The sequence below is a fragment of the Penicillium riverlandense genome, assembly GCF_028828495.1.
Source record: "Penicillium riverlandense strain IBT 135883 chromosome Unknown utg000006l_segment0_segment0, whole genome shotgun sequence".
In the NCBI taxonomy this organism is placed as follows: Eukaryota; Fungi; Ascomycota; class Eurotiomycetes; order Eurotiales; family Aspergillaceae; genus Penicillium; species Penicillium riverlandense.
In genome coordinates this window covers 2685617-2705700 of record NW_026643197.1, presented here as the reverse complement: position 1 = coordinate 2705700, position 20084 = coordinate 2685617, and the positions used below count along the sequence as shown (strand labels likewise).

General features: G+C 53.5%; 12 protein-coding genes across 12 annotated transcripts; 7 read left to right on the top strand and 5 right to left on the bottom strand.

Annotated features, from left to right (window-relative positions):
• Positions 1-1015: 1015 nt before the first annotated feature.
• Positions 1016-2090, top strand: N7474_007302 (trans-2-enoyl-CoA reductase (NADPH) TSC13; the record flags this gene model as incomplete). The annotated part of the gene is made up of 3 exons (XM_057198712.1): positions 1016-1055; positions 1133-1348; positions 1408-2090. 3 exons carry the CDS (start codon positions 1016-1018, stop codon positions 2088-2090), a joined length of 939 nt encoding a protein of 312 aa, XP_057052152.1.
• Positions 2091-2481: 391 nt separating this feature from the next.
• Positions 2482-3563, bottom strand: N7474_007301 (putative alpha-1,6-mannosyltransferase subunit; the record flags this gene model as incomplete). Its single annotated transcript, XM_057198711.1, has 2 exons — positions 2482-3212; positions 3275-3563. The coding sequence occupies 2 exons, from the start codon at positions 3561-3563 to the stop codon at positions 2482-2484; spliced, it is 1020 nt and encodes a 339-aa protein (XP_057052151.1).
• Positions 3564-4231: 668 nt separating this feature from the next.
• Positions 4232-4852, bottom strand: N7474_007300 (mitochondrial 54S ribosomal protein bL28m; the record flags this gene model as incomplete). The annotated part of the gene is made up of 1 exon (XM_057198710.1): positions 4232-4852. One exon carries the CDS (start codon positions 4850-4852, stop codon positions 4232-4234), a length of 621 nt encoding a protein of 206 aa, XP_057052150.1.
• A 132-nt stretch (positions 4853-4984) lies between these two features.
• rvb1 (RuvB family ATP-dependent DNA helicase pontin) lies at positions 4985-6619 on the top strand (the record flags this gene model as incomplete). Its single annotated transcript, XM_057198709.1, has 4 exons — positions 4985-5236; positions 5288-5507; positions 5555-6102; positions 6155-6619. Coding segments are annotated over 4 exons (1485 nt in total), but the record flags the coding sequence as incomplete, so codon positions are not given.
• A 466-nt stretch (positions 6620-7085) lies between these two features.
• On the top strand, positions 7086-7934 carry N7474_007298 (v-SNARE protein VTI1; the record flags this gene model as incomplete). Its single annotated transcript, XM_057198708.1, has 3 exons — positions 7086-7265; positions 7364-7770; positions 7847-7934. 3 exons carry the CDS (start codon positions 7086-7088, stop codon positions 7932-7934), a joined length of 675 nt encoding a protein of 224 aa, XP_057052148.1.
• A 382-nt stretch (positions 7935-8316) lies between these two features.
• On the bottom strand, positions 8317-9342 carry N7474_007297 (DSC3 family protein; the record flags this gene model as incomplete). The annotated part of the gene is made up of 1 exon (XM_057198707.1): positions 8317-9342. The coding sequence occupies one exon, from the start codon at positions 9340-9342 to the stop codon at positions 8317-8319; it is 1026 nt and encodes a 341-aa protein (XP_057052147.1).
• Positions 9343-9855: 513 nt separating this feature from the next.
• isa1 (Fe-binding Fe/S cluster assembly protein ISA1) lies at positions 9856-10646 on the bottom strand (the record flags this gene model as incomplete). The annotated part of the gene is made up of 2 exons (XM_057198706.1): positions 9856-9893; positions 9959-10646. The coding sequence occupies 2 exons, from the start codon at positions 10644-10646 to the stop codon at positions 9856-9858; spliced, it is 726 nt and encodes a 241-aa protein (XP_057052146.1).
• Positions 10647-11323: 677 nt separating this feature from the next.
• On the top strand, positions 11324-13691 carry N7474_007295 (ARMH3 family protein; the record flags this gene model as incomplete). The annotated part of the gene is made up of 7 exons (XM_057198705.1): positions 11324-11407; positions 11458-11580; positions 11635-11715; positions 11773-11926; positions 11976-12423; positions 12478-12888; positions 12944-13691. 7 exons carry the CDS (start codon positions 11324-11326, stop codon positions 13689-13691), a joined length of 2049 nt encoding a protein of 682 aa, XP_057052145.1.
• A 393-nt stretch (positions 13692-14084) lies between these two features.
• N7474_007294 (uncharacterized protein) lies at positions 14085-15391 on the bottom strand (the record flags this gene model as incomplete). Its single annotated transcript, XM_057198704.1, has 4 exons — positions 14085-14239; positions 14369-14756; positions 14806-15034; positions 15225-15391. 4 exons carry the CDS (start codon positions 15389-15391, stop codon positions 14085-14087), a joined length of 939 nt encoding a protein of 312 aa, XP_057052144.1.
• Positions 15392-16012: 621 nt separating this feature from the next.
• N7474_007293 (Cnl2/NKP2 family protein) lies at positions 16013-16624 on the top strand (the record flags this gene model as incomplete). The annotated part of the gene is made up of 1 exon (XM_057198703.1): positions 16013-16624. The coding sequence occupies one exon, from the start codon at positions 16013-16015 to the stop codon at positions 16622-16624; it is 612 nt and encodes a 203-aa protein (XP_057052143.1).
• Positions 16625-17172: 548 nt separating this feature from the next.
• N7474_007292 (Ctf8 family protein) lies at positions 17173-17667 on the top strand (the record flags this gene model as incomplete). The annotated part of the gene is made up of 1 exon (XM_057198702.1): positions 17173-17667. One exon carries the CDS (start codon positions 17173-17175, stop codon positions 17665-17667), a length of 495 nt encoding a protein of 164 aa, XP_057052142.1.
• A 379-nt stretch (positions 17668-18046) lies between these two features.
• On the top strand, positions 18047-20012 carry N7474_007291 (uncharacterized protein; the record flags this gene model as incomplete). Its single annotated transcript, XM_057198701.1, has 2 exons — positions 18047-18409; positions 19713-20012. 2 exons carry the CDS (start codon positions 18047-18049, stop codon positions 20010-20012), a joined length of 663 nt encoding a protein of 220 aa, XP_057052141.1.
• Between the last annotated feature and the right edge of the window lie 72 nt (positions 20013-20084).

Genomic DNA, 20084 nt, shown 5'->3' with positions numbered 1-20084 from the left:
TGCTAAGTATGCCTATCGGCGATGCCTAGACAAGCCTCATCCGAGGCGGGTCGTATTTAGCTGCCAATAGCTCGCACGGATTCTCCCGCCATCATTTTAGGTGGATTCACCCAAGGCATCAACAGGCGATAGGCGCCACCCACTGCGGCATAAGAAAAAGGCACTCTGATTTGTTCGCCGAGTATCCTGGTCAGAACACACCGTGCATCAGCCCGGCTGAGCAGGAGGCAAAGGCGGTTAGCTGATGGCCGTTCGCGGAGGAGACCACCCAATCGGTCATGGGTGTTCCCGGTCAGTTTTGCTCATAAAACGAGCAGCTCGTAATAATAATGATTTGGTTCCTTGGTCCGCTTGATTGGAGCACTGACAGCCGCTCAGACCCGATGATCTGCAGATTAGTTGTGGCCGCACCGGGTCTTGGGTTTGGCTCAGCCTCGACTACTGCTCAGCATATCGCCCAGGTCGTCCGTCAACCATGTCCCGGTGGTTTGTTTGTTGATCCCGCGCGTGCTCGAAGAACACCACATTTTGCATTCTGCCTGGTTAGCGCCGCCCGGTGAGCGACCGGAGGTGATTGGCGTCGTGTTCGGCCACACTAGCCGTGCAGGCAATGTGCGCCCAGCTGACACCTGGCGGGCTTGAGGCGAAGCCCGATGTTAGTCGATGACTGACCGGAGTGCCCTGGATATAGTTAGTGACTGCTGTTATTACTTAGCCTCGTGTCGGGCGGGTCAGCAAACCCGAGGCCAGATAGGCCTGGTCTATCCACTCTCGTCAAAGACGTAATGAAAGTATTTTCTTTTTTCAGGCCAGTCATTATTATTCAGTTGGTTGACAGAGTCAGCCCAAGAATGTGCTTCAACGGGACAATGTATACAAAATGGCAGCCTCAGGCGCCCCATCACGTGCCCTTATGCCTCGGTCTCCAAAATGTTGACTTGATCAACACGATTTGGTTGAGTTCATCCATCCCTTACCGGAGCCATACTTCCCTACACCAGCTGTTTCAATCGCAATGGCGCCAGCTAAGATCACGCTCACCGTCGAGCCACGGGGTATGCACCCCCCAGACTCTCCATATAGCTAGCTCCCCCACTTCGACGCCGTACAAAAATAGCTGACCAGGATACAGGCAAGCCAATTCGCAAGCTCCCCAAGGAAATTGAGATTTCTCTCAATGGATCCGCCGAAGAACTTCATGTTGCTCTCGCAGAAACAACCGGTACTTCCATACACCGACTGCGCATCACCAAGGGCAGTGACCGCACCGTGGTCCCCAACTCGAACGGCACCACCATCAAAGACACCGGCCTGCGCGATGCAAGCGTTATCCACGTTAAAGACCTCGGTATGGTGTTGTACCCTCCCACTCAATGATCCCAGCTTCACTAACACTCTGTGACTCAGGCCCTCAAATCGCCTGGCGCACCGTGTTCATCATCGAATACCTCGGACCACTCGTGATCCCGGCGCTCTTCCTCTTCCCACTGCGCCCGCTCCTGTATTTCAATTTCTCGCAGCCCCTCGCCGACCCCTCCAACCTCCAGCTGCTCACCTGCCTCCTCCTGACCATCCACTTCCTGAAGCGCGAGTTCGAGACCATCTTCGTGCACCGCTTCAGCGCCGCCACCATGCCCGCCCACAACATCTTCAAAAATAGCGCGCACTACTGGGCCCTGGCGGGCTTCAACATTTCCTACTGGGTCTTCCGGCCGGACGCCGGCGCCGCAACTGAGACACCCAATGCCGCCCTCACCTATGCGGGTCTCGCGCTCTTTACCGTCGGCGAACTGGCCAATTTGAATGCCCACATGGTGCTCCGGGATCTGCGTCGTCCGGGTACCACCGAGCGCGGCATCCCGTCCGGCTTTGGATTCAGTTGGGTTACCTGCCCGAACTACTTCTTTGAGATCATGGCCTGGGCCGGTGTCTTCCTGGTTAGCCAGCTGAGCTGGAGTGTGCTGCTTTTCATTGCTGTGGGCGGTGCGCAGATGTGGGCCTGGGCTGCTAAGAAGGAGCGTCGGTATCGCAAGGAATTTGGTGACAAGTACAAGAAGAAGAAGTTTGTCATACTGCCTGGTCTGTGTTAAACAGTCCCTCGGCTACATTTGATGCAGCTTTGATCTCGTGGATGATCGTGTCGCAAAAAGAAGGAAATAATCGAGGAGAGGGCGTGAGGAGAGGGCGCCCAGACAAGAATTGTCTGCTTTGAGCCCTCTACATACAGTCCGGAGATCCTTTTATCAGGGTCACTAACGAAATGGAAGCCAAGAAAACTCACTCGCCAACAGCGAACCAAGAATGGAGAGACAGTTGTACTTCTACATAGATAAAAACAGTGAACAATGATGTTACTTGCAATGAAAGCCGACTATGCAACAGATGAGGGAAACAAAAACCCCTCGCTATATGGATGAGCAGCCATGTTTGCGCCCAAAACTCAAAAAAATATCATACAGAAGAGTGTGCCACCAGGGACTACTATTCGCTCTTCGCCTTCTTCTGCCACAGTTTATAATAAGGCTCAATCTCAGCTTCGCAGTCGCGGCCTTGCGTGGTCTCACATAGATGGAACCGGATCACAAAGTCGCCGTCTTGATATGTGCCATCCACTCCAGCGGACGGCGAGTCTTTGCTATATGAATTCAGGATGCGCTGGGGGACCATCGCGAGGCGTGCGAGGATGGTAGGATGCCACTGGACAATATGATCCTGTCGAGAAAAGGAGCATAACCCGTCAGCGCAGATACAACACGAAGCAGAAGATAAGGGACATACCAAACCATGCGTCTCCGCCTTCGCAAACATATAACTCCTATACAGCGGATCAAACCAGAGATCCAGGAAGAAGCGCGCGAAGTCGCCCTGGCGGAGCACAAAGCTGCCGGGGCTGATATCCTCGTTATCCTGGGTTATGATAAGGTCAACGTCATTTGCTTTGAGATGCGAGAATGTCCTGATGATGCTATCCGGCGGCACCACGGGGAGATCCTTGAGCATCAGCGACTCGAGACGGGTCTTGTCAAGCAGATGGGACTTGAGAGATTTGGACGGGTTCATGATGAGGGCGTGCGGGCTGAGATGGAAGAAGTATGTCGAGTGCGGATATGTCGCCATTGCGTGGCGGAGGGCCGGCACGACGGCCCATGTATGGGGGGCGTCGTTTATTGCGTCGGCGTAGTCGGATGTGCTGGTGAAGAAGTTGGCGTAGCCTTTGTTGAGGTTCGTTATGGTTAGTCAATGGGGATGATGGGAGGGCGGGGAGGCATTTTACCATGTCGCTTGGCATAGTCCTCTCTGTTTTCCACGATTTTCTTGATGTAGCTCTCGCTCAACTCTTCGTGGTCGATCACCGTGACGATCACCACACTTGCCGTACCGGCCGGCGCAACCACAAATGGAGAGCTCGAGGAGGAAAGATGTGACAGCAGGTAGAGGATTATGAGTACTGCGATGGCAAAAACAGCCGCTGTTTTGAGCTGCTTCCTGCGATATCGTGGGAAACGCGAGGAATGAGCGTAGGGAGGCGCAGGACTTCGCCGCGGAGGCAATGCGAACTGCATGGCGAGCAGGGGCCAGCGCTGCGGTGCTGGACAACGAAGGAACAGGTGCGGATCGTTCAGATCATTAGTGCGAATGATTAATTTCCACGGCTAACAGTGAGAGTAAAAGATTGCCCTAGCGCAGAGGTGCGAAGGGAAGATATGAAGTAAGTGGTTGAAGCGAGATGAAGGCGGGAAGTATCTGGGTCATTCTCCGAATCCGTCGGCGCATTCCAATGGCGGCCGCTTCGCGTTAGTCTGGACGACAACATAGATAACGGACAGTACAGATCTGCGATCGATCGACAATTCCTATCATAATAATAATGATAATAATAATCCAAATTAGAAGCTCGCTTACATATTAATTGCTGGGGTCCGCAGCATCGACCCGAATGAAGCAAGGCTAATACACCTTGTATACTAGATTACTAGGAACGACAACAACATGCGGTTCATGAATCTTAACTGTGCATGGATCTCGATGCATATTCCCTGACTCATAGGATGAATTCTTTTGTTTGCAATGCATGAGATAAGATGATGGATGGCATTGGAGTATAAATACACAGAAGATGGAATATGCAACTCAGAAAGATCGCATGCAAGTAAATGTCACAAAGGCCAGCCAGGCCTCTCTCGGGATAATGATACAAGCGTCGGACAAGATCCTGGAAGTATAGCCATCCCTAGTCCTCCCTGCGGACCGAGTTGGCATTCTTCACCGTCGGCTTCGTGAGCTCCTTGATATCCAGATACTTGTCGACCTGCTCCTGGATCTCCTCCTCCTTCGCCTTCATCCATTCCTCCAACGACAGTGGTTCCGGAAGCCCCAACTTTTTCCGCTGTTCCTTAAATTGCTCCTGGATCTTGGGCGTCTGCATAATCTTCCACCGCAATTCCCACCCGAAGATCCCCATTTCCTTAATCCGGGCTGGCCGGTCATCCAACAGATAGTTGTCCAGACTGCCGGCCTTGTAGATTGTGCGCAGTGCGCGCCGCGTGACCTTGATAAAGAGGTGTTCTTCCAGGGCATCGCTGTAGAACTTCTTCCGGCGGACGTTGGGTTTCCAGGACCGTCGCGTCTTGCCCTTGTTGCGACCCTTGGAGATCTTGTTGCCGAATTGGATCATCGCGCCGCCGTACAGACCGGTGTTGGATTGCTTGTACCAGAGATTGGGTCCATAGGGGTAGGGAGGGATGTGTTCGGGGAGTTGTTTGGTGGTCTGCGCGGGCAGTGTTGTTGAGAAAGCTCGTCGGGGTGTGAAGGAGAGGCAGCGGAAGGCCGCCGAGAGGGAGGAGAGAGACATGGCGGGTCTTGATGGGATTGCCATTATGGTGTCAATGATCTCTCATGGTTTGGTTGAGTTGAAAGACGGAAGGAAGAATTTGGGGCTGCTGACCGCCTTTGGGGATTTGGCTGGACTGGTGCTGCTGCAGATCCCTTGCGCGCGAATTTCTGGAGCAACATCACCCTCTGCATTCTCCCTCTTTCATCTCTTCTCTACAATCGCGACTCCCTCTCCAAAGTCGCATACCCCGTCCCAACCATGGTCCAGATCAGCGAGGTCAAGGGCAACGCGCGCGAGAACCGGACGGCAGCACACACGCACATCAAGGGTCTAGGATTGCGTCCCGATGGCACGTCAGAGTCTTCTGCCGATGGATTCGTGGGCCAGGGGACTGCCCGTGAGGTAGGTGAAAAGGTTTACATGAGGAGTAAGTGATGGCTAACCGATAAAAAGGCCTGCGGCGTCGTGGTGGACTTGATCAAGGCAAGGAAGATGGCCGGTCGAGCTGTCCTGCTGGCTGGTGGCCCCGGCACGGGAAAAACTGCGCTGGCCCTTGCAGTGTCACAGGAATTAGGAACCAAGGTCCCCTTCTGCCCGATCGTCGGCAGTGAGATCTACTCGGCAGAGGTCAAGAAGACTGAAGCGCTCATGGAGAACTTCCGGAGAGCAATCGGTATGCAGGGTGACGCCAACAGACAGGACACTACTAACAAACGATAGGCTTGCGGGTTCGGGAAACCAAGGAGGTGTACGAGGGCGAAGTGACAGAGCTCACCCCCGAAGAGACCGAGAATCCGTTGGGTGGCTACGGGCGCACGATCAGCCACTTGATCATCGGCTTGAAGTCGGCCAAGGGCACCAAGAAGCTTCGCCTCGACCCCAGCATCTACGAAGCCATCCAAAAGGAGCGCGTCACGGTCGGAGATGTCATCTATATCGAAGCCAACACGGGAGCGTGCAAGCGAGTGGGACGGTCCGATGCTTACGCGACCGAGTTCGATCTGGAAGCGGAGGAGTACGTGCCCGTTCCGAAGGGCGAGGTCCACAAGAAAAAGGAGATTGTACAGGACGTGACACTCCATGATCTGGACATGGCCAATGCCCGGCCTCAAGGTGGCCAGGATGTGATGAGCATGATGGGCCAGCTGATGAAGCCCAAGAAGACGGAGATCACGGACAAGCTGCGCCAGGAGATCAACAAGGTGGTCAACCGGTACATTGACCAAGGAGTCGCTGAGCTGGTGCCGGGTGTGCTATTCATCGACGAGGTAGGGGTTCTTTCCTGAAGTTTTTATTTTCGTCTCTGACCCTCTGGTATAGGTCCACATGCTGGACATCGAGTGCTTCACATACCTGAACCGCGCTCTGGAACAGAGCATTTCCCCGATCGTGATTCTCGCCTCCAACCGCGGCAACACGGTCATCCGTGGCACGGACGACATCACCGCCGCGCATGGCATCCCTCCCGATCTGCTTGCGCGCCTTCTCATCATCCCCACCAACCCTTACACGTCTGACGAGATCAAGACCATCATCCGGCTGCGCGCCAAGACCGAGGGTCTCAACATCACCGAACCTGCCCTGGACAAGGTCTCCCAGCACGGCAGCAAGGTCAGCCTGCGGTATGCACTGCAGCTGTTGACCCCGGCCAGCATTCTGGCTCGGGTCAATGGACGGCCCGGCGGAATTGAGGAGGCCGATGTGGCGGAGTGCGAGGATTTGTTCTTGGATGCAAAGAGAAGCGCATTGATTGTCAGCCAGGACAGCAGCAAGTTCCTGGCATAAGGTGTTCGAGAGATTCCATGATCATGTATACCACGGGGGATCTTCCATGTTTTGTTATTTGAAAAGGCGAATTATTTCCGAGTTGGTTCTGTTATGCTAATGCTACTGATGTACTCCATGGTTTCTTTCTGTAACTCGTATACCTCGATCGATGTCCTAGACTAGCGAGCCAGCCTCGGAGTCACGTGCAGCATCGACATCATCGCCTCCATTCCTTTCCCCAACCCCAACCCTAACTCCGTCCATCTTCAGCGCAGAGTCACTCCTTATTCCACCATCTGGCTTGTACCAACTTGTTGTTCTTTGATCGTACCGCCGCCACCCGGCCCCCGACACAAGGGACCGACGAGCGTAACCCGCCACCCCAGATAACGAAAGGGTGGAGCCTTCTTGAAGCCAGCGTCAGCAACTGTGTCGCTGCAACCTCCCTCATTTCGCACCACATATACTACCACCACTCTATAAGATGTCGCACCCTCTGGACACAGACGCCGGCTCGGAGCTGTTCGCCAGCTACGAGAATGAGCTGAAGCTGATGCAGGCGGATCTGAACCAGAAGCTGGATCAGATCGCCGAGGCGAGCGGAGAGCAGCGGAAGGCCGCTGTTCGGCAGGCGGAGGCTGTCCTCGAGGAGGCGATGGAGCAGGTGAGTTTTTGACATCCTTTCTGTCTTTCTCTGCTCTCACGACTGTCACATCGGGGAGAGAGATACGGGAATAAAACCAACTAACGCTACGTTTCCAGCTCGACCAAATGCGCATGGAAAAGCAAAACATTCCCTCAGCGGCACGTTCAAAGATCAACATGCGCTTCCGCAACTACACTAGCGATCTAGACGAGACGAAGCGCAAGCTGAAGTCTCTCTCGGACGACCGCCGCGCGCTCTTCGGCGACCGGTACACCGACGAGCCGGTGGACGAGCAGCTCGAGCAGCGCCAGCAGCTGCTGTCTGGCACGGACCGGCTAGAGCGCAGCTCGGCCCGGCTGCAGGAGAGCCAGCGTGTTGCGCTCGAGACGGAGGATGTGGGCCGCAACACGCTGGCGGATCTGTATCAGCAGCGGCAGACTATTCAACATACCCGGGATAATCTGCAGCAGTCGGAGGGATATGTTGATACGAGTATTAAGACTTTGAGGGGCATGGCCCGTAGGTAATGACTTTCCCCGTCTTTTTACCGTCTTTTTGTTTCTGGCTGGCTGACCCGGGTTTCGGTTGGGTGTATATAGGATGGCTACCAATCGGATAATCACCATCGCTATCATTACGGTGCTGGTGCTTCTCATCTTTGCGGTTATTTACAGCAAGTTCCATTGAGCGTTTGAGGGGGGCAAGGAAGCTAATCGCTGGCGTTTCTTTTATCTTGGAGTTTCCTTCTTTCTGTCTGTCTGTTGTTGTTATTGTTGTTGCTGCTGCTGCTGCTGATGCTGTCGTCTTCTGTTTCTTCTACCCTCTTGCGGAACATACTCGTGCGTGTTCCTAGGGACTTGATTCAGACGCATATTTGCATTGTATGTATGATAGCATATCCATGGCCTAGTCATGCTACTCCGACTCGTTGAATCCACGGTCAACCCGGGTCCTTTCTATCTCAAACAATATCAAATAGTATATACATATCATGGGGGTATCTCGCAAAAAACAAAGAAAAAACGCCATCCATCCACCTAACCTAACACCAATCAACTCAATCACCGGATCAATTCATAATCCTCATCCCCCCAAAAGCAGCATTAACAAGAACCCCAATAAAAACAGCCACACCCTTCCTCCAGCTCCACACCCCCTCTTCCCTCCGTAACCACATCGCACAGCCCACCGGCCAAAAGAAACCCATCACCGCTCCCCAGAGCATATCGTCCATCGCGCCCCGCGAACCAGACCCAAGCCCGCCATCATCATCTCCCCCAAGGCCCCCACCACCACCGTCAAGCCCACCGCCCGCCGCCTGCGCCTGCGCAGCCGTCGATCCCTCGTCCATCCACCTGTCCTCCAGATCCCGCAGCTCTTCGCCGGAGGGCATGGTGTCCGGCGTGCGGGAGACGGATTGCACGGCTAGGAATTGTGAGCGGAGGGCTGTCACCTCTGCGGGGGTGAAGCCCGCGGTGAGGAGACGGTCGAAGCCGCGGGGAGCGGGCGTTGTCGTAGTGGTTGCAGGGGTAGTAGGATGTTGTTGTTGCCGGGATTGTTTAGCTTGCGATCTGAAAAGATTCGAGCTTGTCTTCTCATAATCTTCATCCTTTCGTTGCTGCAGGAGCAGCGTCGAAGCCACACCTGCCTCGGCGGCTAGATCCGCGTCCGTGAGAGCGACATCCCCAATCGAGCAGTGGATATACAGTCTAGGCCGTGTATCGCGCATAGGCTGCTTGCCCTTTGCCTTTGCGGTAGAAGATCCATCATCGTGGTCTTCTTCGTCATCGTCGTCGTCATCTGTGGGAGGTAGGCGCGGGCTGCGAGTTGGCGAGGGGGGCAGCTTCAGCGAGATCGTTAACGGGGTTGTATCTTCTAGCCCGCGGCCGGCGTAGATGAGACGTAGACGGTGCGCTGAGAGGGAGGGCGGTAGCTTGGCGCGGATCAGTTGTTTCAGGCCTGCGCCTGTGGTGGATTCCGGGTCGGGGACATCGAGGAGGAGGTCTGGGATGGAGGCTGAGAAGCGGACTGTTGCGAGGAGCGGGTCGGTGGTGGTGGTGTCGCTGGGTTGTGGGGAGAGGAAGGGGGAGGCCATGTTTGTTTTTTGTGTTCAACTTGGAGACATGGAGGGTCGTTTGGTTGACTTAATCTGGTTCTGGAGTGAGGGAGGTGGTCGATGGAAAGGGACTTGGGAGTGTTGAAGCCTCTCAACTGGAATGGCCCCCGTCATGTGACAACGCCAACGCCTTCAAGATGGACGTTTTACTGTGTATAGGGCAATGTTGGTTGGAATCACATTTTATATTCATTAAGAATGTCCATTAGACTATTCTATACAAAAGAGATCATATCAGGTGCGCGATCGATCTCAGCGCAGCGACAGAATAGACATGATAGCCCGAAGACCAAATCTATAGCAAGCCCAAACGTGTAACCCAACAAAAGAAAAGCGGAGAATCGAGAAGAGTATCAACTGGATATGAAGTGTATGTACTCGAGCCGAAGAGAGTGGTCGTGCCAAGAGAAAAATAGAAGAAACACCCCCATGATGTAAAAAGAACGCCGTGCGATGCAGTGTGCAACAGATATACCAAAAAGAGTGCTGGGTTTAGACCATGAAGGATTCACCGCATCCGCATTGTTCCTCTGATATTCCAGTCAGTCAACTCAACCCACAAAAGCCATGGAGGTGGAAGGAAAGGGAAACTCACTGATGTTAGGGTTACGGAAGACAAACCGCTTGCTCAGCTTATCCTCCAGCCAGTCCATTTCACTGCCGATGATGCTGAACAGGGCCTTGCTGTCAATCAAGACCTTGACGCCATCCTGTTCGACCACCTCGTCGAACTTGCCGGGCTTCTCCACGTACTCCAGGTGGTAGGCCAGCCCCGAGCAGCCACGGTTTTTGACGCCCACGCGAATGAATTTGGGGTCGGGCGAATCCATCAGTTTGCGGAGTTGTTCGATGGCCAGCGGTGTCACTTTCATAGCGGCCTTTCTCGCCCGTAGTGGTCGTCGAGGCTTGGTAGCGGGTTTGGCTGTGTTTGTCGTTGTCGTTGTCGTTGACGTGGCGGCCGACGGGGCGGATCTAGTCTTCTGAGCCTCACCCTCTGGCATACTGATAGTGGAAGAGGTCTCAGTCGCCTGTCGCTCAGGCGGAAAGTCTGCGGAGATGGACGTGTCCGGGCCGCCCGTGCTGCGCGGCGGCGGGAAAGAGGAGGGCAGGGTGTGCGGACGGTACGCGGTGGCAGTTTGCATATCTCGCTTTGAGGACTGGTGAGTGTTCCCGTAGGAGGAGAAGGTGCGCAGCACCTGTGTGCGCTGTGCTGAGGGCTTGATGGCCCATCGGAGAAGGGTGGCGGATGATGTCACTGGACGCTGCATGGCGCAGAAATGCATGGACAAGGGGGAGTCAATCCGGTCAGGAGGAGAACAGGGTGAATAGCTTATAGACACATGGGAAAGAGACGATATGGGCGAGAGAGACAAGAGGATCAGGAGGTGAGTTGGTGGAAGTCTGTTTTGTTCAACTGAGATGTGCTGCATTTCCCTCGGGCGATTACTAAGCCGGGTGGCCGGACTGGTGGCCAATCAGGGCAAGGGCATTTCAGTACATCGGGGTGGTGTGATTCGGACCTGGATCATGCACGATTACGAAGGATTCTCTTTCGGTGCCATCGATTTTGCATCTGCTATTCGTCCGCCTACACCTGTCAATGCCATCGAGCCACGAAACTGGCGCTACCGGCAGCTGAGTCAGCCCCAGACGCAGACGGGCACAGTGGGAAATCCGGTGACGGAAGAAAACAATAGAGGAGAATAGAAGAAGGGGATGAATATCAATGAGAAATTAGAAGTAAATCAATATTTGTATAGAGTCAAGTCCCGAGTACAGACATACACCGCCCGAAGAGGACATGTGGCTGGTTCGGCTGACAAAGTGGCTGGTGGAACTTCGTGTTTCACTCATTCATTGATAACTAACTAAAGACCCATTTAATTATTAAGTCTCGAAAAGAAAAGAGTGTCTTCGGTGATCCCTCGGCCGCTGCCGATCTATCAACCAAGGACTCACCATGGAAGCCTCTCCCTTGACCCAGCAGGCCAGACCCGAGACCTTCAAGCCGAAGGTTGTCCACCTGTACGAGAACCTGTTCAAGGTATGCCTCCCACCGTTCCTCATGTGCGTCCCATCTGATCAAATTTCCAGTCCGCCGACGACACTGAACCCTCCGAGGGCTTCTGGCGGGAATTTTTTCTTTTGCCGCCAGACCGTGCACGGCTGCACGCCTTGCTGGACGGGTTGAGCCCCGACGACATTTTAGGACTGCAGGTGCGTAGTATATGCTTTCATTCATTACAGGTCTCTCGCTAATCCACGGCTTAGGCGCAAACACAGAATCTTTTTGCCCGCGCGCTGCGCGAGGCGGCATCTGGTGTCTCGCCGACAGACGCATATGCACTCGATGTGAGTATTTGCATGATGTATCTTTGGGGTCAGCTTCAATCTGACTCGCACTGATAGACACTGTCGGTCTTCCTGACCAGCGTGCTGAGCAAAAAATACACCAATCCTAGCTCGGACGTCATCACCGTTCTCGCGGGTCTGGATGCAGTGGACCGGGTCATCTCCGAATTCGTGGCTGTCCTTGACCGGATCATCCGCAATGGGGGTGGATGTAAGTCTTTCTGTATAATTGCACCCGCCAGTGTTTTAACCTTTACCAGTTGACCTCCGTCTCAAGGCCATCAAGGCCGCTATTGCAATGACCAGCGGAGCATACAAGACCAGTCTTGTGTCCTATTTCACGCACCGAGATCTATTCCCTTCATTGATGAAATATGTCCATGAATCTGACACCTCGCTGCAAATATTCGACCCCTTTCTTTTGCTCGGGCTGCTGGCGAACTACAACAAGTTTGAATTTCAAAACCCCTACCAGCTCCGGCTGGATGACTTTGTCAATGAGTCCAGCATCCAAAAGATTGTCAAGGGGGTCGGCCTGGCATGTGCGGGTCTGCGAAATGGTTATGTCGCGGTGCAAGACGATGTCCCGGAAGGCTGGACCTTGACGAGCACGTTGGTCTTCTTCGGTTTGCGCGCCCTGGCTCCCGGTGCACGGGTCAAGGCCAACCCCCCGACTGCGGAGGAGGCGAAAGGCATGTTTGCGACACTGTAAGTCTTCGTGCCATGAATCCGCTGGCCAAATTACTGATGCGTATCCTGCAGTCCCGCGCAAGAAGCCGCCATCTTGCTGGCCGCGTACGACTTCACCAACTCGAACAAGCTCTTCGGGTATCATCTCGTTCATCTGCCGGCAGAGAAGAGCAACGAAGAATCTCCTCTGTCTAGTTTCCTCTCTGTGTCCTCCTATCTTCTGCAACACGCATACCGCTCCGTCCGGTGTTCACACTACGCCGAGCTGAACCTGTTCACTCTTCGCATCCTCGTCGAGGACCCGACTCTCTGCAAGCACATCTGCAGCGAGGAGGGCAAGCGCCGCGTGCGGCTGTGTCGACAGAGACAGCCATACTTACCGCTCGTCGGTGGGGACCGAGTTGTCGCCACAGTCATCTTCGATATCATGATCGATACCATCTCCCACAACCTGCGCCGACGGCTAGACGTCAACATCTACAGGTAGGAACCGAGTGTCCCCAAACCTCAGACGTTCACTAATCGTGCTTTCTTCCAGCCATGCCATCGCAATCATCCTCCGCCTACTAACCTACCTCTCCATGAACAAAATCCGCCTCACATACCACTGGTCTGAGCTCTGGCGCACTTTACTCTCCCTCATGCGCTTCCTAACCACCTACGCGTCCGACCTCTCCACCAACCCACGCACGCAGACCCTAACCGCCTCGCTCGCCGATCTAATCGCCTTCTGCGTGTCCGGCGGCGACACCTTCCTCCCCGACCCAGCCTCCTACGACGACCTGTTCTACAAGCTCGTAGAGACGGGGCCCATTCTCACAAAGTTCCGCCGTGTCTTCACATCCCAGTCTTCCTCTAACGCGCCCGTATCCAAGCCAGCCGATGCAGCAGCTGCTGCAATAATCCCAACACCAGACACGCAACCCCGCCTCGCATCAATCGATACGCTCCTCTCCGTCTCAACGCACTTCTACACCTTGCTCTTTCAATCAGATGGCAGCACAGACCCTACCGCCACACCAGCCACTCCCACTGTCCCGGCAGCTGCATCTGACAGTCCAAATCCGGACGCTGAGCCAGCGCCCGTTGCGCTCCCCTCGATCAAAAAGAAGAATCTCAGTCCGCGCGAGGTCCACCGCATTATCAAGCAGGGGTACGATACACTGAGCATCCAGCCACCGGAGGGACTGAGTGTTTGGGCGAAGTGGCGCGAGACGGAGTGGAAGGGAGAGTTGAAGCGTGGAGCTAGGGTTGCGGTTGAGGATGCGAGGATGTTGGTTTCATAATGTGGTGTGTTGGTTTATTGGTTGGTTGAATGGGTTCAGTGAGTGATGAGTGACGAGGGAGGGAGGGCTTGAATGGATGATGGGGTTTTTTTTTGTTTCTATTTTCCTTTTTACTCAACAGATATCCCAACTAGAGAATGCATGCACAGTGCGTTACTTGATTATTATGTACGAAAAGCGCAGAGAATCAATAGTCACCATCTATGAAGAAGACAGAGAGTAGATAGGAGTTTCAATTCAATCTCAATTTTCCCTATGGCGCCCGCCGACAAACAAACCAACAATGTAGTCAAGACACGACAAGCTAAGAAACCGAACAACAAGGAACAGGGAACAGTGCATCCGAAAGCGACAAGAGAAAGAGCCTCTCTGTCCGGCATAAGCGGTGGTTCATCATTTATGAGTGCTCTCCGCGGGCACATAGTTCGTCGAGAAGTACTTCTCTGAGTGCCTGCTCAGCCACATGGCCAGCTTGGAGATTTCCTCGCGCAGACGGTTCGTGGATTGGAGGTCCATGTTTGTTTGGGCCATTAATTCGGGCATCGTGCCTGAAACAGCGTTAGCATAGTTATTCAACAGTCATCCAATTATGGGGAAAAAACTGAAGAAAGAACAATTAAAGGGCAGGGAGAGGGAGATGAGAGGGACTTCGAGAGAAGAGGAGAGGAGGAACATACTAAAAAGCCGAATCAAATGCTCCGCACCATAAACATCAATAGGCCCCTTATTCGCCAGCTCCCCGGTCGCCGCCTCGCACTTCTTGCGCAGATTGCGGTACTGCGGGCGCTCATACCGATACAGCAGAATCTTATCAAGACACTTATCGAAATACTCCTGCATGCCTGCAACGACCTCATCGAGGACATCTTCATCGGCCGCGGAACCACTGCGCTTGGGCTGCTCCTCGTCGTACCAGTCTTGCAGGATCGTGCGCACGGGGTACTTGGACGGCAGGGCGACGACGCACTGGTTCTTCGTCACTTGCTCCCAGTCGTCGACGAGGAGGGACTTCAGATTGTCTGGTATGATGATGCGTATGGATGGGCGCGTATGGAACGTGTCCTCCTGTATGTCATCGTAAGCACATGAATTGGTTAATAAAGGAGGAAAATACCTTTTCAATGTCATGGTCTCGGGCTCGCTTGGTGCCGCGTCCGGGCACGGAGCCGCGGTCTTCGCTGTCACGAGCTGAGCTACGGTCGGACGTGCCGCGCTTCTTGGCCGAGGGTTTGGCGCTCTTTGCACGCAGGGCAGACTCGGCTTCGCGCCGCAGACTGGTGGCCAGCTCGCGGTTGTCTTCTGTTGCTTTGCGGAGACGGTCTTCTAGGACCCAGTCGTCCCAGCTGAGGAGGGGCCGTTAGAGTCAGCATATTTCTTCGCTGGGGGGATCGTCTCAGTTGAGATGATTTCTGTTTAAAGGGGATTGGGAAGGGGAAATGAAGTATCATTCGTGTCTTTTGTTTCCGTGCTTCGTTCCACTCAGGCAAAAACGTGGCAAGGGAGTCGTCTCCTCAAACAGATGTTAAAACTTACGTGTTCTTCCAGCCCTTGTAGTGTACTAGGTACTCAAAGGGACTCTTGCGGTCGCTGGAATCCTTGTGTCTCAGGTCGAGGATCTTTGCATCGTACAGGATGTCATGGTGGAAGCAGAGCACCTTCTCCTCCTTGTTGTACATCGATGATGCATATGCTGGCGCCATTTTGACAAGACAGCAGTAAATAAAAATGAAGTCGGTTCAGACACCAGTTGAGTGACAGGGTGTCGAGATGATGGATGGATGCTCTCGCCTCGAATTCTCCGGACGAGCAAACTTAGGCTGGACTGGCACAACGCAATCAAACCGGAAGAGAGAAAGAGACAGATAAAAAGGCGAGAAGAACTCTCTCTGGAAACTCCGCGCTCTGGCTGGACTTTTGCTTGACTCCGAGACAACCGCGCTCAAGAGTGGCGATATCAGAGTCGGGCGTTATGGAAGAGTCGAAATGGCCAGCACCGCGAGGGTCACGTCCAGAGAAAATACAAGTTCAGATCGGAGCAAAAGAATAGGTTCAGTAGGCTAGAACAAACCGCTAAACATGAGAATCAGCGACGAGTGCAGGGTTGGTGGGAGGTGGTGTTGTCGCGGATTGAACGGGAGAAGCAAAAAGACGCGCCCCTTGACTGGTTCGATCAGTGGCGGGCCTCGCTTCTTCACCCAAACACCTGGTCGCTATTCTTGTCGCAACACCACCACAACAACATTAACCATACTGGATTCTTATTTCACTACGCGTAATTTATTCAATCGTTCATCATCCAGGGAGTCTGTCAATCAATCACTATGGCGCCTCCCTCAGAGGAATCCATCCTGAGCAACTTCCTGCTCTCCCCGGCGTCTCTGCCAACGGTAATGACGCTCCAAAAGTTCACCGAGCTCTTCCCCAAGCGTTTGCGCTCCCACCCACACATCCGGGCCCTATACCGGGAACTGCAGCAAGTGCGCGAGCAAGACATGGACCGCGTGAACTCGAACATCGACCTCGAGCTGAAGCAAGGCGAGAGGCAACGCGCGGAACTGCGCAAGGCCAGCAGGGCCGCTGGTGTCGATGAGTCTCAAGCCGACGAACAGCGCGAAACTGATCTCGATCTGCATCTGTTCGGGCAGTCTTCTGCCACTGCCGGTGCTGGTGCGCCGGAAGATTATCACTCCCCGGCGAGTCTCCTGGCTGCGATGGAGGCTGCCTCTGCGAATGTGGAGCGTGAGATTGCTGGTGTGGATGCGGAGGCGGCGCGGCTTTTGGAGATCTTGACTGCGTCGGTGGGCGATATGAGTGACCTGCGCTACGGCAAATTGCAGGGTCCATCGGGCTCGGCGGAGGACAGAGTCAGGGAGGCCATTCAGGGTTTGCGGACTCTGGAGGATGCGTGCTATCGGGGCAGCCAGGGGACTTGAGTGATTATTGTGTGACCAGCAACAAGTAAGTTGATTTCCTGTTGGCTATGGAACTTGAGCTGACTCTGCGAGTAGTTTCAGCATGTCTGGGACTTGGATATAACTGTCCAGATCTCATCTTCCGCCTGAGTTCATGAGAAGTCACGGCCACCTGCGAGAACTTCACGCGCTGGAGAAATCCAGAATGTTCCAACCAGTCGACTCTACTGGACCACAGAAGAATCTCGCCTACCAGCGCCATCTCCAACCGGCCTCGAGCGCCACAGTACCGCAACGCGCCGGAGAGGTTCTCGACACAGATCTGGGGACGCTTTTCTGAAAGCTGATCGTTTGGGTGCCAGGACCTAGACAGCACCTGCAGTCTGTCGAGTACTTATTTGTGTTGTGTTATAGAGTACTCCTAGCAAAAATTGGCATAGTTAGTCTTTTCCCTATAATTACCCAATCCGGCCGCTCCACGCGGATCGCGCGTCTCCCAACTTCAACGCGTCTCCCACCTCCACTTCTTCTTCACCACCGTCATTACCACCACACATCCTCTCTCCAACATGCCCTCAATACGCCTCCATCCGCGGCCCTCCGCGCCTTCACCAAACAATCCCAAAACACCCACACACTCAATCCACAACCCACTCCCACCCCTCCTCCAAACCCCCACAGGCCTCGCCCTCCTCGAACTCCAAGGCACAATCAACCTACCCACCTTCCCCGACTCCAACTCCGACTCCCAAGACGACGCCTCATCGCCCTTAGGGCCAGAATCAGAATCCTCATCCTCCTTCGAAACCCCCGTTGGCAAACTCATGTTCCCAAACTACAGAGCCCACACCGCACCCGACGACACCAAATGGATGAAGCGCGCGTATCTCTATGTCGGGCGATACCAGCGCATGACCGGCGAGGTGAAGAAGCTGCCGCGGCCCATTGCAGTGGTGCAGAAGCGGACCGGCACAGGCGTGGATCAGGACGAGCTCGAGGTAGTCGAGGTGGTGCGGTTTAAGATTGTTTTTCAAAGTCGGCCGGAGCCCGTGAATGATGTTTGATGTGGGTTGAGGATATATGGAACAAAACCAGATAGTGGCCCCGTCGCTCTTGCCATATTTGGAATATAACGAAACCAAATAGTAGGTCTTACCATATTTGGAATACCAATTTCCCATCTTCATCAACTCAACATGCCCTTTTTCCCGTTCAACATCAATTTTTCGTTGCCTGGAAATATGGCGCTCCCAATGGACGTGACCTTGCCTTCGCTGGCCCCCGGATGGGGGGACATGTTTCTATTCGCTCTCTGGACGTTCTCTTTCCTTCTTGCTGTGTTGGTGCCCGTAGGCACCTACCAGCTCGTCACTCTCTGAGCCCGATGGGCAATTCATCGGTAAATCTGGCACAAAGAGCTTATACAGGAAGTACTGACCAGCTATGTATAGCAAGTATTCCCGCCCCGCCACCACCGAGAAGGCCCCCGAGCCCGCCACCATCAAGCCCACCAAGAAGGCCTCCGAAGCCACCAATACCAAACCCACCAAAAAGGTTCCCGAGCCCACCACCGCCGAAACCGCCAAGAAGCGGTCCCGCACGTCCCCTGAGGGCGTTGCCCAGCCGGAGCAGGAGGAAGCAGGGCCGAGTTCCCTGGCCCCCGAAGTGCCGCGGCCCTCTCACACCGGCCAAGGTGATTCGTCTGACGCTTCCCTTGAGTCCGTCGGCTCGGCCTTGAAGGCCCACGACGAGGAGGAAAGGGCACAGACCCGCGAAGAGCGAGAGGAAGTGGAGGGCCATTGGAAGGTAAGTAGAAATAACGCACGTTGTATCATTGACAAGAGAGCAGATATACAAGCCATTTATTTGAACATATATGAACCGCACATACTCGTGAATGAACTGAATAAAAGTGATGCTCCTAAGTGCCTACAATTCTGTCAAAGACTGGTTTCAGATACTTGGGTACATGCACTAACGATGAATACAGGAGGAACCTGAATGAAGTGCAGAAATCGGAGGCGTTCTTCATGTATTCTTATTCTTTGTATAATTATCACCGTCGAAAAGAAAGGGAGGACCACCAGAGGATGGAGACTTTGTATTTTTATCTTTTTTGTATTCTTATCGTTGAGGCGAATAAAACTATATTATTATGCTTGCCCAATAAGAATTATCCCAATATGATGTAACTCGCACTTGGAACCGCAACCTTGTTCAAAGGGCCAGAAGTGCTTCGGACGAAAGGAGTGAAAATATTCAATCTGCTCTGACGCAGGATTGGAATCTTGCAAAAATATAGGGTCTAGGTGATTAGCAAATTTCTAATTAGAGAATATAATTACAAGGGTTATCGCTGAAGAGCCATCGATGCTCGCGATGCTGACGGTTTGAATACATGATATAATTATATGACCAGCATCCTGTTGTTAGGGCATTGTCGTTCTCACAATTCCCCTAATCAATTAGCTCACCGAAACGACTAGCTCAATGGCCGTAAGCGGCTATGACTGACAGTTTTCGCCTGGCCATCTAGAAGACGACGTCGTGTCTTTGGAGGGGGTTAGTGTGTTAGTGTTTAAGGTTGGGACGTGCGGTCATGATAGGCCACAGGTGACGTGCCTGCGCCGTGACCCTCAATGCTGTACTGTGTAAATGCTTTCCTTCTCTTTACCTCTTCCCTTCCTTCCCCAACTTCGAAGTCTTCGTTTCCTGCGCCCTCTTCCATAAAAGAATTGGCTCTTGGCGTCTAGAATACACAGGATGTCCAAACGCTTGCCCGGCGATAAAAGATCGGAGGAGATTGATCTGGAAAAGGCTGGAGATATCTATGCTCTGCAGAAATATAGATGGAATCACTGGCAAAATTCAGACCCTGCTATCAAGAGTGGCAAAATGGAATTGCTACTCTGTATAGAAGTTGCGCTTCGGGAGAACACTCAACATGAAGTGGCTCTTATTGAGAAGATAAGGCAGATTACCGATCATAATTCGCCTCTAGTTCAAGAATTACAGGAGCAGGTCTCAAAGCTTGCAAAGGAGTATTGGTTTCTAGAACGGCAATGGTGGTGCAGAAGGGCTTCATTTATGGACAGCACGCTGACCAGAGGAATTGAGCTATGGCGCTCACATCCGAAATGGTACATGCACCGTGTACTTCGCGAAGACTGCGCTGGAAGAGGAGGATGCTGTGGAAGAAACTGTGGGTGCTGTTCCAATCGCCAGAGCATCCTACGAAAGTTCGCAATCGGCCATTGCACTGTGGAGTGTTCCTGTTGCGAGCGAGCCCGGGGCTTTGAACTCGATCCTGAGCAGAAGGCACAAATTCAGGAGACATTCAAACTCGAACTTGGTGGTCCACATCCGTGGTATTATTGTCGGATTCGGCTCGCTTCTTTTATGGGGTTGATGGCTGGTAGCGACAGTAACCCATTTGATTTCATTGATGAACCGCCGCCCAGATATGTGCCGACGACGACAT